Source organism: Calidris pugnax, unplaced genomic scaffold (assembly GCF_001431845.1).
Source record: "Calidris pugnax isolate Ruff unplaced genomic scaffold, ASM143184v1 scaffold276, whole genome shotgun sequence".
NCBI lineage: Eukaryota > Metazoa > Chordata > Aves > Charadriiformes > Scolopacidae > Calidris > Calidris pugnax.
This window is the reverse complement of record NW_015091112.1, coordinates 1,534,090-1,550,003: the sequence shown is the minus strand read 5'-3', so window position 1 is coordinate 1,550,003 and position 15,914 is coordinate 1,534,090. Positions and strand designations below refer to the sequence as shown.

The following is a 15,914-nucleotide window of genomic DNA, read 5'->3' as shown; positions in this document are numbered from 1 at the left end:
CGATGGCAGACGCGTCCTCCGCTGGGCGGGAGGCTGAAGAGGACCATGTCCCCAACACACCTGGAGAAGTGTCCAGCTTGCTCCCCACAACACCTCTGAAGCCTACCCCGCACACTCTTCTCCCTTAACTGATGAAAGCTACTAATTAATCTATCCGCTGCTCCTCCCTCGGTCGGTTTACTGCCTCGAGCTCACGATCGAACTGGTTTTACTACTGTGAGAAGGCATCTTAGTCACAATACAGCCAGTTACAAAACTGAGATGGCAATAAATGAAATGAAACAAGGAACTTACATTCTTAAAAACCTTCTGGGCTACGTACAGACAGAAAACCTCAAAAACGAGCAGAAGAATGAACACCAAATCATCACTTCCAGCTTATCAACACAATAGTTGGCTGAAGAGCACATTGAGCTACTCTAAATAAACAAAAAAACCCAAGAAAAATACAAAAAAACCAACCCAAATACAAACCAAAAAGCCTTCCACAACCCCCCCACATTTCTAACAGCTCCAAAACCCTCACACATTCAGGCTCACAGCGTTACTGCTGTAGCCCACGCTGGATACGAATGTCTGTGAGCACGTTTCACACTGTGATGAGTTTTAGAAAGGAAAAGCCACTCTCAAAGAAAACAATAAAAGTCTGCCAGGTTTCCACTGCTAATTCCTTTCAGGAATTTATGAAGCTGTTTATTTTAAATTGCCCATACAGGAAGAGGGAGAAAAATGGCAATAACAATGTCAGGAACAAGAACTCTTTAATTCAAATATCTCAAGCCCACTAAAAGCATGTATGCACACAGTTCAAACAGGAATTTCAAAGCAGGTTTTGTTAATAAAATTAGAAATCCATACAGTCCAAAATCCAACAGTGCGATACAGGCAGAAAAATATTTTAAAAGGCCTATTACTGAAAAGTGAATTTAAGGAAATCAGCTTCACAAGTGGGCAGTGTAATTGCTTGGTTTTGTTTTCCCCCCCCTTTTTTTTTTTCGTTGTTTTCAACTATAAAGTCACCACGAGCTTCTCCACCACTCCTGAGCTCTGGTTTCAGGACTGCTTTGGACATCCCACCCCCTGACTGCCCTCCCAACCTTTACAACATGTCCATCCAACACAGTGACACTGTCACACTAGTATCCAAGGATGTTCTGGGGGCTTTATGGGGTTCCCCTTAACTGAGTCTACCTTTCTTTTAATGCAAAACAACACAGGTACAAGTCAACACCAAGAACTGCACCTTTTGGGACAGACCATCTCAGACTGAGATGGTGATGAGCTCTCAGAACACACCCAGGTCTCAGAACCACCAAGTTCCAATCCTTCTTCGGAATCTCACCATCAATGGGCAAAAAAGCTGGGGTAGAAGCCAAAAAAAACCCAACCAAAAAGTAACCAGCAAATGTTATAAGGTAGCAAGCATCAGCATCCCATCAGGATCCACAGGAAGCTTCCAGACATTCCTTTCTGCATAGGGGTATTCCAAAGTCAGACAGTGCTTAGGTCACCTTCTTGTCTGCACAACAAATTAACCCATTTGAAACACAGTATCAGCTTCCTTTGCTGCACTTCTGACAGGGGAGACTCAATTGCTATTACCACATGAAGCATGAACCCACTACCACTACATAAACTACTCTGCAATATTAGAATACCTAAGCAACCAAAAAGTAACCAGCAAATGTTATAAGGTACCAAGCATCAGCATCTCATCAGGATCCACAGGAAGCTTCCAGACATTCCTTTCTGCATAGGGGTATTCCAAAGTCAGACAGTGCTTAGGTCACCTTCTTGTCTGCACAACAAATTAACCCATTTGAAACACAGTATCAGCTTCCTTTGCTGCACTTCTGACAGGGGAGACTCAATTGCTATTACCACATGAAGCATGAACCCACTACCACTACATAAACTACTCTGCAATATTAGAATACCTAAGAAAAAAAAAAAGGAAGACATAATCAAAAAGGTATTTCCTGCATGACTTCAACAACACAAAATGAAGTTGACAGCACTTGGTCACGCTTCAAATAGAAAAGATGCATTTGTCAAAGCATGCAAAAGTCAAAGCATGAGGAGCTGTGTAAAATGTCAGTAAATCCTATGTATTAGCAGAGCCCAGAAGGAGGGAACAGAAGGGGACTGATCTGCTTTGGCGACAATGATACGGTCCAAATCTGGGGCATCCAGCACATGCAGGGAGCCATAATCCTCCTGTCAACATTTTGGTTGCCCTTCAAACAGGCAAGAAGCAACCACACGCTGCCTGGCAGCCAAGGACATTTTGCGGTTACCACCAAGGCAACTTGTTCTTTTCCTGCCCTCAGACAAGATGAAGAGAAAAACTAATAAAATGAGCAAAAGTCAAAATAGCTGGAATTAGCATCTCCCCCCTCCCCAGCTCTCACATAGTTGTCTGATGAGAAACCAGAGGCTTCTTTTATAGAAATCATTTATCGTCTGTAAAAACATTTGACATTTGGGAAAAAAAAAATATTCACCTTAATCCAGTTTAATCTGTCATATTTATTATGATTTTAAATATTTTATACATGAAGAAGCTAAACAAATCTAGGGGATAACATATGCACATTCAATTTCAAACAATAATCCTTTTCAGATCAGCACAGATTATAATTTACGATCCAAATTTTGCATGGAGAGATTATACCCTGGCCTCGATCAATTCTTAACAAACCAGCATATATATCATCAAAAAGCCCCAGATTTATCCATATAATGAGTTGAGGCCAGATCCCCATCTAATACATGAAATTACACTCATAACAGGACAGTAGGAAGATCCTTTTAGGAAAGAATAAATATTCAAGTACAGTCCCAGAATTTTGCATCCCAACGTGTAAAACTTGGTGCATCCCTTGGTCCTGTTCACACCAATTTGTTCTCTTGGGCCACATTTCTACTCATCTGACCTGGGAGATCCACACCATGTCCCCCGAGGCCCCCCCAGCCCTCCCCTTCCAGCTGTTTCCTCCTCACTGCCTTGTTCAGACCTTCAGCCTCCTTTCCCTTTGGTGTGGCTCATGAGAACTTAGCAATATTTGTCCCTTTTCAGCATCCTTCTTGTCATCACACTTCCCAATCAACTCCCTACACTTCTTTGTCTACTCTCAACCCTACATCTCCTTTGCAGGAGCTATAAGGAGGCTCCTGCTTAGAGCAGAAAGACAGATGCTCAGAGGCCACCACCATCTGGTGGTGGTGAGCTACTGGGTGAGGCAGCAATGAGTAAATCTATTTCTTAAGGGACCTTCCTCGTTCACAAGGCCAAAGTACAACCCTGCTCATTTCCACCTCCCTCCAGCAGTTCACCCACACCTTGCAGGCGTTAACATTGCACCAGGCCAAGCCAGAGCATTTGAGTTTAGCTCCTGAGGGCTGGTATTTGCAGAGGTCCAGTCATGGTAGCGTTTCACAACAACCTACTGCAGCAGCACAAGAGAACAGTTGAGGACAGAGGCAGAAAAAAAAAAACAAGCCACTTTTCTGCAACAGCTTTCCCAGAAACAGTCTACCCCTACCTGTAAATGAACTTTTAAAAAGAAACTATAACCAAATTGGCCATGAAGAAACCCGTGACTTTCACTTCCCTAACAATTAATGCTTTCCCATGATCTCATCACTGCATAACAGCTTTGCAGCCTATGCATACCATATTAAAAGTTCCCAAGATAACTTATAGCCTCACAACGTCACTCAACTCTGACACCAAGGCAGCAAGTTATCTTTTAGAATTTTGCAAGGAAAACAGGAAAAATGTGGAAGGTGCAAACAAGAACGTCAACTAAGACACAAACACAGAATAAACATAAAAAGGTTAAATAAAAGGTCTGAGAAGCAATCTCTCACAGCAGAAGACAATTATTCCAAGTCAGTCGGACAGCACTGAGTGAGAAAGATTCCAAAGAAGAGGATCCTGCTTAGGGAGATGACAACTGATCCAGAGACAGGAGAGTGCTGCAGCCAGAGGAGCACTTCCCTCACACCCTTCCCAGTTCAGGTATTTCCTGCTGACAAATGGGGAGCCCAGTCAGGAAATCAAACAAGCTGAAACCCAACCTGATTTCAAAGTTATCTTTGTAGCTGGATACATTCCCTGCCCTGTCCCCTTGCACGGTCACAAAAGAGGTGGTGCAGGCAGCAAGGAGTCCAGGGTAGAACAGAACCGCTTCTTCAAACAAAGCAGCTTAATCCAGGCTGAAGCACCCACACAACCACAGCCCAAGGATGTAGTTTTTCATTATAGCCGAGCTGTGAGAGCTGTGACCCTGCTTTTTCAACTCTCTCATGACTTGAGAGTAGCGGTAGGTTTGAGGTTTTTGGGGCTTTTGGTTTTTTGATCAGTTCATCTCACTGCAGCAGGTCACCACAGCTACAGACAACGTGCACTGCAGCTGGAGGAAGGAAACAGAATATACAGTGCAAGGGTACAGACCAAGAGAAATGCTAAAGCAAATAAGAACAGACAGCAGAACTTACTCAAAAAATGTATTCAAAAGTGTAGTAAGCAGAACTTACTCAAAAAATGTATTCAAAAGCATAGTAAAAAAAATTAATCAGCTAAAAGGTCTAACAGTTAAAAAAACCCCATCTTGTTACAAATACAAGATGTGTAATTCTAGCCATTTCAATAATAACGAGCCCTCTGTACGATCACAGTGGAACCAAGGCAATGCAGAAAACTCACCTTCACAAAATTGTCAGGGAACATGCCCCTTCTGCCATTTAGCTCCCCTTCTAACCATCCTTCTTCTTCCAGTTTTTTCACATTCCTGATGATTTCCCCAACTCTGATCGTTAACTCATCATCATGCACTGCCTCATAGTCATATTCCACGATGTAGTCCACTACAAAAAACAATAAAAATACCAGAATGAATGCAACTTAGGCATGGAAATGCAACTTTAAAGCCATGTATGTACAAAAAGGCAGACATAACGACAAATGCTAACAAGTGTTCCCCTTACAGCAACACTCATTTGTTAACTGTGGTGTTCCCAACCATTTTAGAGAGAGGGAGGGAAAAAATGGACAGTCACCTCTTAGAAAAAAGTAAATTTCAGAATATGACATTGGGTCATATTTTGTTGGTGGGTTTTGTGCACATGTGGTGGAAGGGATGGCTGGCAGTGATTTATTTTTTTTTCCCCTCCTGCCCTGCCCAGTCCCAGCTTAAGATTTACCAATTATGAACCACTGCCCACAGAGCAAGCGTTTGTTACTCAATGCATATTTGGGGCCAAGGAAGGAGAAAGGTTCAAATGTTGCATGTATGGCATATACATGCAACGCTTTGTTAATTCTCATACTTTCATCTGCTATTATATCTGCAAAAAAACCTGACTGCTGCACACGCAGTATTTTTGGAGGCTTGATTCAAGAAACGTAATACAGCCAGAAGGTGTATGATTGACAATGTCATACTTAATTTGCACAGATATGTAAAAGGCATGCTCCTTCAGATTCATCTGGTTTCGTATGAAGAAGAACAAGCAAGTGAGCATTAATTTTGATATAACTGAGTTTACTCAGAGGAGCACAGCAATGTATTTACACAGTTGTCCATATGTTGCACAAGAGCCATGAGAGCCGCTTACTGACAGCTTAAGGCTTGTTTGGCAATCAAAACTCATTTGTTCATCAAGAAATTCTGTTTATGCCAGAAAATTCCACAAGCCTGCAGCAATCAAATAATCTTCCCTCTCGCTCAAATCCAGTCGGGACACCCAGGCACTATGTAACACAGCTCTTGCCAAAACCTCCCTCTCCTCCACAGGTCACGACAAACACGCACAAAGAAAAGAGCACAACAGGGTTAAAAGATGGAAATCCTGAAGTTTTTTCCCAGGTTACTACTAATTCTATCAATGCATGATAATACCCAACAATTAATTCACAATTTAAGGAATCAAATGAGAGAAAGTATTTTTTCCTGGTATCGAACTTACAGCTCCATTAAATCAATGTATAATTCTCATCTGTGGACAGTGGTGATTAAAAGTGTTGCTGCACACACGTAGGAATGTAGCCTTTCTTCCTCTGCTGCTTATAGAGGGAGTCAGACAACCCTTGGCAAAAACCAGAACTACATGATGGTGCCATGAACACAAGAGAAGCTGGAATGATCTCTCTCTAGCAAACCATTTTCTGAATACACGCATTAACAAAAGATCCGGTCAAATATAATCATGAAGACTTAGTTTTGCCTTTTTTCCTTTAAAAATCTGGGGTTTTTTCCATTACGAACAGAAGCCATCGCCAGAGTTACCTGCTCATCAAACACACTCTGGAACTCCATACACTTTTTGCACTATATACGTTTATTTTTGCCAAACATGTTCTCTAAGCTTGCTTCAAAGCATCATATTTCCCCATTACCGCCTGCAGCAAGAATAGTAGTTTTGTCTTGCTTCTGCACTGAATTGTTTTTTTGAGTGGCTGACATGAAATATTGCCCAACAGATAGGAAATTCTGGCAGCCACAGATCATAAAGACAACTGCCATTCATCACCTGCAGCCTGGAAATAAAAATGTCATCTCCCAACCAACTCAACCCAATGATTTTGGAAACTTACAAATGCATAAAAAATTAAGAAATATCCACATTACGTATTTATTTCATTATAAACTCTGTTTTTGAACTACATTAGCAGGTATTATATTTCAACATCCACAGTATAGGACAGTTTTAAGAAGTTAAACATGGAAAATGGATCAGAGCACAGTGTCAGTCATAGTAAATGCTTACAGCATTGCAGACTGTGAGTCCCACTGCCAAACACCTGGTCCTTTTTCCACAGAAGCACTAGGTAATCACAGCCATGCTATGTCAACATGAACTAATTATTTTGAAAGCTTCTTTATTTCCTTGGGGCAACACTTCTGTGTTTTCTGTTGTGCTTGAAATGCACAACACGCTCATGTTGGTCACCCTTCCACACTGCAAGGCACAGATTCAGTCATGCCAACATGAGTCAGTGTTCCAAAGATAAATAGCAGCAAATGAATATTAGCTTTTTATTTTTGAGATTTAGGTGCTGAATATCCTCTTGTATTTGTCAGTGATACTAAATACCATCCTCATTTCCATGGATACGTACACAAAACAGATCTTAGCTCTGCTCTCTCACCTGAAAAGTGAGAGAAGTCATGGGAAATGTCAAGATAGTTTCATCCCATATGCTTTCTTCATGTGGTGATACATAAATATGAAGCTGCTATACACCTCTCTACTACTTGGTTCTCAAGAGGAACACTTACAGGTTTTGTCTTTCAATAGTAGCAAGAAGCAGTAGATGAACTGACCAGGTAATTAGGACTACAACGCGATGGGCAAGCAGCCCAGATTAAATAAGCCTCTGAAAGGTCTTAAAGTACAATATTTATCTAAGCAAAACCAGGGTTCAACAGTGACAGAAAATGTTTTTAAGGAATCACAACTCCTTATAACAACAATAATTAGGGGTCACGTCAGCCCATGCTTCTGAATGCTTGAAGTAGTTCTGAATGCTTCTGAACTACACTTCTGAATGCTTCAAGTTCTCACTTGAAAGCTTTACTCAAGAACAGAAGTGATGCTAAAATCAGTCAGAAATAAGCTGGACTTCAGTAATATAAACTGGTCAAAACTTTCAAAAACCAGAAAGTCTCAACTGGTAGAAGGTGCAGCAGAACCTCTCAGCAACACAAACTGCCAAAAATACCTATTTCAACTCCCCTCTGCTTTTTACACTGCTTTCTCAATTTCAAACCCAACTCAAATCAATTATCTGTAGATTGAAAGTCCAAAATGACCAAGTCTTGGATGAAAAGTAGTCTTCTTGAGCTTAAGCATGAACACTGTGAGGTTAACTGTGCTTTTCTTGCACACCCAGCAGGACCAAAGCTCACCTGAGAGGGAGGCAACATTCTCCTAGTTTTCAGAAGCAGCATGGGCCATCACAAACCACCTCCTACACAGCATGCAAAGAAGATGTCTTTATCCTAGACCTCTAACAAATACGTGGCAACCTTGTTTTGGCAACAATTCAAAAGATAAAAATAATATCACCTGGCACATCCTTCCAACCGAGGAAAGAGCGGAGGAAACGAAAATAATGACAGGCCAAATCAGAGTCAGGTTGATGAAGGTACCACAGAAAATAAGTTATAACAGACGGTAAGGACTGACAGAACAAGTTTAGAGACACAGGACTAGGGTCAGTGCCCTGGTAGCAGTCAAGGGGCTGGAAGCTCTGTTCAATGAAGCATCAGAAGCAGCTGAGCCTGTGCCACTCAAGAGCACCAGGGTGAGGATAGTGGGAATAGATTCATAGAATTCATAGATTCATAGAATCTATGGATTCTATGAATTAACAAAGATGTATGAAGACAAAAATCATGCCTGACCAACCTGACAGCCTTCCACGATGACATGGTGAGTTTAGTGGATAACGGGAAAGCAGTGGGCATCATTTATCTCAACTTCATCAAGGCTTTGGACCTTGTCTCCCACAACATCCTCATACCCAAATTTTCTGTCATCCAGCGATGACAGCTTTCCAACATAACTAATTAACTTCCCTGATGGTGTTTTTTTGAAGGTTTTGACCCATTTTCTGGGGCAGCAGATTGATTAAATCAACAGTGCTAAGTAAAAACACATCGACTGGACACCTCTGGAGGAAAGGTGGTTATAGCAGGCTTTATGAGAGCGGTCTGTTCAGCTCTGGGTTTCGAGTAAGACCACAACTTGACTAATGAAACAATAAAACAGATCAAACGTGTCAGAGCCAGTCAGTCCCCTCAACCACTCCAGAATACACTGTTCCTCGTGGCAAAGAGGAAGAGCACCCTGTCTAACACACTGCCTCTTTGACAAAATAGCTCAGGCTGGTGCCAGCATAGCAAGGCTGCGTGCACAAGGCATTCAGTCACTGCTGGCACAGGTGGACTCTCCTCCAAAACTTACACAACCGGCTCTTCTGCCAACCACATCCCCGTGCCAAAGCAGAGGGCGAGCCTCCCGATAAGCACGGCTGCGTAACACCCATCTTTGCCCATTTTAAACAAAGGAAGTCTTCAGCTACTCAAGACTCTGTCTGAAGTTGGCTACTATAGGTAATGAAGGCCCTCTGGGGGGCCAACAACAAATAAAAATCAACCAAAAAAACCCCACAAGCACCATAATTCAAGGAAAAGAGTGAAAAATATACTGAAATTCTAGCATGCCTGTATCTTCAATAGAAACAACCAAATGTCAGACATTCATCCAGCAAAGAGCACAATTTCACACTCTTGGTACTTTGTTTAGGATATTACAGTAACATCACAGTCCAGTGACCTTTCTATAGTAGCCAGAAGAAAAAAAAAAAAGACACAAACCAGATATAAAATAAACTCCATGAAAAACACATTTAATAGCTTACAAATTGAAAAAAATAATTAATGGGATAGCTGAAATCCTTGAATTAATTCTCAAACTATTCAGGAAGCCTTGCTGAAATATGCAGAAGGCAGAGGGACAGTGAAAAAAAAAAATAATTAATGGGATAACTGAAATCCTTGAATTAACTCTCAAGCTATTCAGGAAGCCTTGCTGAAATTTGCAGAAGGCAGAGGGACAGAGTCCCACATCAAGCAGCAAGAGGAGCTTGAGTTGTTTGCCATGCTCCATAAAGGTTCCTTCAGGCAGGTTTTAGGTCAGTTGAGATTAAAAGTCATTTTATTGGAACGTAAAGCATGGAAAGTTGTGTAGCCTCCAGAAGCATCTTGCCAGCAGAATTGCAGTAACAATAAAACTGAGATTTTGCTTTTCCAATTTATCATAACAGACAGTTGCTAGATGCCCAAACCAAACTTTATTAGTGTTTTTATTTCCACCTCTACATCTATCACAAAAAAACCCCAAAAGTTTAGTCTCCTAGAAAACCAAGCTAACATTTTTGTCAATATGTATAAATACATACAGAGTTACAGGGGTATTTAGTTTCATAGCAGACAGCAAGCTTACACTAGAGACAAAAGACAAGAGATAACAAAATCTTATCCTTTTAACTATCATACTTGTTTTCACAACCATCTCAAAATCAGGTATTGGACTGAAGGAGAAGGCTCCTTCCAATTGCTGTCCCCCAGAAACACGCCGGCAATTCGTGAGATACACGAGTTCCAGCTGTTTTAATAGTAATACCATAGTACATGTTTGGCCACTGAAGACAGAACAGTGAAAAAGTAGTTCAGGTGCTTAAATACTGAAATATGAAAACACACCCATAAGTGTTAAACATAAGTAGTGGTTATAAGAATGTTTTTTTTCCCCACTTCAACACCATGTAATTCCCTGTTACCCTGACCTGAGTCACTGATGACAACTCATACGCTCAAATAAAGAGACCTGATAGACTCACCACTGCCCTTAAAATTCTGGCCCCTGCTTCCAAAACGGCATGAGTTTCATCCTACAAAGCTCTCCTGGTAAGACATATGCATAAGGTGAGCACCAGGGTTTGGCAACCAAAGACAAATTCCTCTTGGCCAAGAGCCTCCACTGCTCTGGAGCCAAGCTCCTCCTCCCGCGCTCTGCATCTGGCACCCGTGATTCACTCTCCTGTTTACACAATGACCCACAATGGCCGCAATAACCAGCTCCCCACAGATCAAAGTATTCTTTTGGGGGTACAGATGTGGGTTTGGTCTTCCTCACACAGCGTAGGGAAGCGCCTCACATTTCCCACTATTGGGGAAAGCACTCTGACCACTGGTCTTGTGCAAAAAGGTACTTTCCTTCCTGTCAGACCCCAAGAGCCATCAGGATGAGAAGCAGCCCAGGGACTGAACTTTGAACGGATGGAAACACACAGTATTTCCTTCTCGTGGTGCCCAAGACAACTACATCATTAATGGCAAGTGGGAAGTTGTACTTCCAAGACATCTTAACCCAAGGATGCTGTGATCCCATCCTCTCTTCTGTGTGCATTCACACGCTCCCTTCCCCCTGCTCTGCACTTACATTAGTATTTATTTATACTACTGGTGAATCAGATAAAGAAAACAGCCCCAGAGAAAACTATTTAGAGCCAACTTTCTACAAATTTATACCACAGGGTCAGAGACACGGGACTGAATCAAAGCCAACTTAGATCAACACCTACATCGTGGTTACCGTCCAGATGAGGAGCTCCAAACCACCCTTACTCATAGCGCTTCCGTTCACAGTGTGGGGCAGCCCCACAGCAATTTCACTGAAACTAAATCAAAGCTTTGCAGCTCGGAAAAACTCTTAATGCATCTTAATCTTTAAGAAGTATTAAGTCCATGGGACGAGACTAGAACTACAATGACATAAAACCATCCCAAACATGCAATATGAATGTCACATCCTGAACGCCAGCAGTTTCACCTCTACGGATACACTCACCTTGGCCGTCGCCACTTGGTGCTTTGCACATTGCTGAAACCTGCCACAAACCCACACATCCTAATGTCATGCATCAATGGTGCAAAGCCACTGGATTCCTGTCAACTCTGAGGGTAGGGATCCAGTTTTAAGACACTGAACAAGAATCATAGAATCATTCAGGTTGGAAGAGACCCTTGGGATCATCGAGTCCAACCATCTACCCTACTCTACAAAGTCCTCCCCTACACCATGTCCCTTAGCACTGCATCTAAATGGCCCTTAAACACAGCCAGGGATGGTGACTCCCCCACCTCCCTGGGCAGCCTATTCCAATGCCCGACCACTCTTTCAGTGAAAAATTCTTTCCTAATGTTCAATCTAAACCTCCCCTGTTGGAGCTTGAAGCCATTCCCTCTCGTAAAGAAGAGGAAAGAGTCTATTTAACTGAGACCATGCAGTCTAGACACATTTTACAGTGCAGTTCACCACAGCCACCAATAAGTTAATACTTTTAAGTCACACTATAGAGAACAGCAGACACTTAACGAAGCTGCACTATGCAGAGCCATCACATTCATGCTTCATATGGAGGACTTGCCAAACAGTTGCATCATAAGGACTAATGAAAAAGTGTTAAGCGTCGAAAGTAGGACATTCCATCTTCACTGTAGCTCAAAAGGAGGTTGGGCACCTCCTGTGTGGCCTCAGAAATAGCAGTGACACATAGCAGAGCCATTTCTACCTGTGCCTACTCCCACGTGAGCCGTACCAGCCGTGCCAGCTCCACTCCTGATAAACAGCTCTGTGCCACAGCAGTGACATTGCTCCCTGCTCCTGAAGCTTTGATTCCCTGTCTGCCAGCCCAGCAAACTTCTGCTGCCACAAGGAAGAGACGGGACACAGGAGATGCTCTGCAGTTTAAAATAATGCCAACCTCATATATTCAAGTATTGACTTAAGGTCTTGCTTTAAGCAAAGTGCCCCCGAGCCATCAGGATTCTGTCAGTAGTTTATAATGAAACAACATAATGCCAATGGAATTGAAAGATTTTCACGTCATTCTGTGTACATTTTCTTTTAAGCATATGCAATTAACTCCCAATTTTCTGTAAGCTGATTATTTCAGCAGTGGATTATTTCAAAGACAAAGGACCTAAATCTGTAGAACTTATTAACTTGGCAGACATTATTTTCAAGCACTAAAGACACCTTCACAAACACACACACACCCTCTTGGACCCAAGCTGATTCTACATAAAGCCAGCCCAGCTGTGTCCACCCAAACCCTGGGAGCACCACAGCCACCCTGCTGCCACCCAGCAGGGGCTCAGTTGGGAACACCCCAGGATTCGCTCCATTTGAAGTGACAGCCCTCCCTTGCTCCAACACACCCCGCGTCTCCGAAGGCTCATTAAGTTTGATGCAGCATTAGATGAGCCAGGGCAAGCAGCCAAGCTGCAGAGTCAGGCCAAATTCCCCAACAAGCCCCTCTTTCCACTTCCCCAATGTAAAGAGCTGATCAGACAGAGCAGGATCCCTGCCTGAGCTCATATTCCTGCAGCCCTGTGCCAGGGCGTCTCCATCTTCCAGCCCCCGACCCCCTTCCTCTATCAGATTTTTTAAAAAATTATTTTTAGAAGGGAATATAAAAATCCAAGTCTTTCCCATCAAAGACTTAAGCACTGGTTATCAAGAAAAGATATCATTCTTCTTGAATGCAGTATATTATTTTTTTCTATCACAAGTTGCGACCCAAAAGGTGCTAGATATATGTCAGAGTTTACAAGATAAGGTAGAAACTTAGTGAGTAATCTCCAGTGCTTATAATAAGGGTAGTTAAACTGTTATAAGGATACTTAAAGAAAAAATGTAGTCAGGATAAACACACACCAGGGGAAAAAGACCCAAACACATACACACAACCCAAAAACCAGCAACAAAACAACTTTCAATCATATTGTTTAAGTCTCACAACATCTAATACCTCATTTGTGCCTTTGCTTGCCCAAACTTCAGCATCAGCAGCCCAGCTACTGTCAGCTTCCTGTTTTGGTTAAATACTATGAACTTAAAGGGGAAAAAAAAAAAAAATCACCACTGGAAGAGGGGAAGGAATGACCTGGAATAAAAGGTAGTTCTGTTACTTTCCTGAAGTATTGGGTCCCACCACACTTATACTTTCTAATGATAATTGAGACCTTATTGCGTACTTTCAGTATAGAAAGGGGGCTAAAAGAGAGATGGAGAGAGACTTTTTACTGGAACTTGTAGTGACAGGACAAGGGACAATGGTTTTACGCTGCAAGAGGATAGATTTACATTGGGCATAAGGAAGAAATTCTTTACTGTGAGGCGGTGAGACACTGGCACAGTGAATAAAAGGTAGTTCTGTTACTTTCCTGAAGTATTGGGTCCCACCACACTTATACTTTCTAATGATAATTGAGACCTTATTGCGTACTTTCAGTATAGAAAGGGGGCTAAAAGAGAGATGGAGAGAGACTTTTTACTGGAACAAAAAAGATTACCACTGGAAGAGGGGAAGGAATGACGTGGAATAAAAGGTAGTTCTGTTACTTTCCTGAAGTATTGGGTCCCACCACACTTATACTTTCTAATGATAATGGAGACCTTATTGCGTACTTTCAGTATAGAAAGGGGGCTAAAAAAGAGATGGAGAGAGACTTTTTAGAGGAACCTGTAGTGACAGGACAAGGGACAATGGTTTTACGCTGCAAGAGGATAGATTTACATTGGGCATAAGGAAGAAATTCTTTACTGTGAGGCGGTGAGACACTGGCACAGTTGGCCCAGAGAAGTTGTGGATGCCCCATCCCTGGAAGTGTTCCAGACCAGGCTGGATGGGGCTTTGAGTCATGGCAACAGGGTTGGAACTAAATGATCTTTAAGGTCCCTTCCAACCTGAGCCATTCTGCAATTAAGACACAAAAATCTTTTAATGAGATTTTTACGTAGGTGTTATTAAGGTCCCTTCCAACCTGAACCATTCTGCAATTAAGACACAAAAAATTTTTAATGAGATTTTTACATAGGTGTTCGCTATACCATACGAATAAAAGAATGTATCAGGAACTGCCTTTAGCCTTTAGGATATTCTCTTTCAGAAACACACTTTCACAGATTTCTTGTGATCCACAAGATCTGTCAGATCCCTCATTAAAGTTTCTCTCACTTTTGATTTCACACAAATCTTTTAATGAGATTTTTACGTAGGTGTTAGCTATACCATACGAATAAAAGAATGTATCAGGAACTGCCTTTAGCCTTTAGGATATTGTCTTTCAGAAACACACTTTCACAGACTTCTTGTGATCCACAAGATCTGTCAGATCATTAAAGTTTCTCTCACTTTTGATTCCACATCTACAGCTGACAGGCGACTCTGCAGAAGTTGGCCAAACTGAAATTAACTTCAGCCACTGAACACTTCTCCCAAAAATACCTTCTGGGTGCTATGTCACCGACATCCCAATGATGAACTCTCAGACAGTACAATCCCAAGCCAGCTCCAATCACTGTGAGAGTCAGTAATAAGGCAATTTGAGTACATTTCACTTTTTTCTTCTTTTTTTCTTTCCCATTCTGCAGTGGTCTATAATTTTTCCTTACTTCTTCTGTAACTCGCTCTATCACCTCATTCCAGCACAACCATTTTCTACTTAGAGCAACATCAATAGCATGCCTAAAAAAAGGAAAATAAAAATAAAAACAAAAATAGCAGTCTACCCATGAGACAGTTGAAAGCCAGGAGCCTTGGTTCTGTCAGCAGAGAACTGGTCCGTCTGGAAGCTGCCCTGGATCCGCCTGGTGTTTTCAGATTGGGCAAGTCAACGGTGCATTCTCCAAGAAATGACTCACCACACATTTTTAATAAAAGATTATGTCTAATTTTACAGCCCAGTAAGAATGGCTGAAATAATTACAAAAAATGAGCAACTCAAAACTGTAAAAAACATACGCTTTTCCTCCCAAATTATTTCAAATAAGAAACCTATTGCATTCTCACAGTAACTGTCTCAAACACCAGCTTCTTGAGTTGGCTCTGGTACAATTAGCAAGATACTTAGTGAAGGAAATTAAACAGTATAGAGCAGAAATCCTGCCCAGCAGCCTGCCCTGAAGCATTGAAGATGCAAACCATGCACGCCTCATTATCCTACTTCAGGCTCCTGTGATTTTCTAGAGTACATTCTAGTGCTTACCACTGCGTATGACAGAACACACTGAAAAAATTAAGTTTGTCAATTTTCACTTCCCTGAAGCAAATCATTTTCACATACACCCTCGTAATTCTACAATTGTATTCTAGAGATAAGCCATCATTACCAGCCAGCTGTGAAAAAAGCATTTTAGTGATACATTCCTCACTGCAGGTATGTTGAACCAGCTCTAGAAGAAGCATCCGATCATGTCTTCTCCAATAGTATCAGAAATAATTGCCTTAAACTCAGTCACAAAATTAATAATTGCTAAAATTGTTGATTTGC

At 41.8% G+C, this 15,914-nt stretch overlaps 1 protein-coding gene across 1 annotated transcript in view; it reads right to left on the bottom strand.

Moving 5' to 3' along the window:
* CD2AP (CD2-associated protein) overlaps positions 1-15,914 on the bottom strand; it is a 77,561-nt gene that overhangs the window by 57,297 nt on the left and 4,350 nt on the right. Inside the window, exon 2 of the mRNA XM_014958222.1 lies at positions 4,712-4,872. Within this exon, the coding sequence (XP_014813708.1) occupies positions 4,712-4,872 (161 nt within the window). The remainder of the gene's footprint in view (positions 1-4,711; positions 4,873-15,914) is intronic.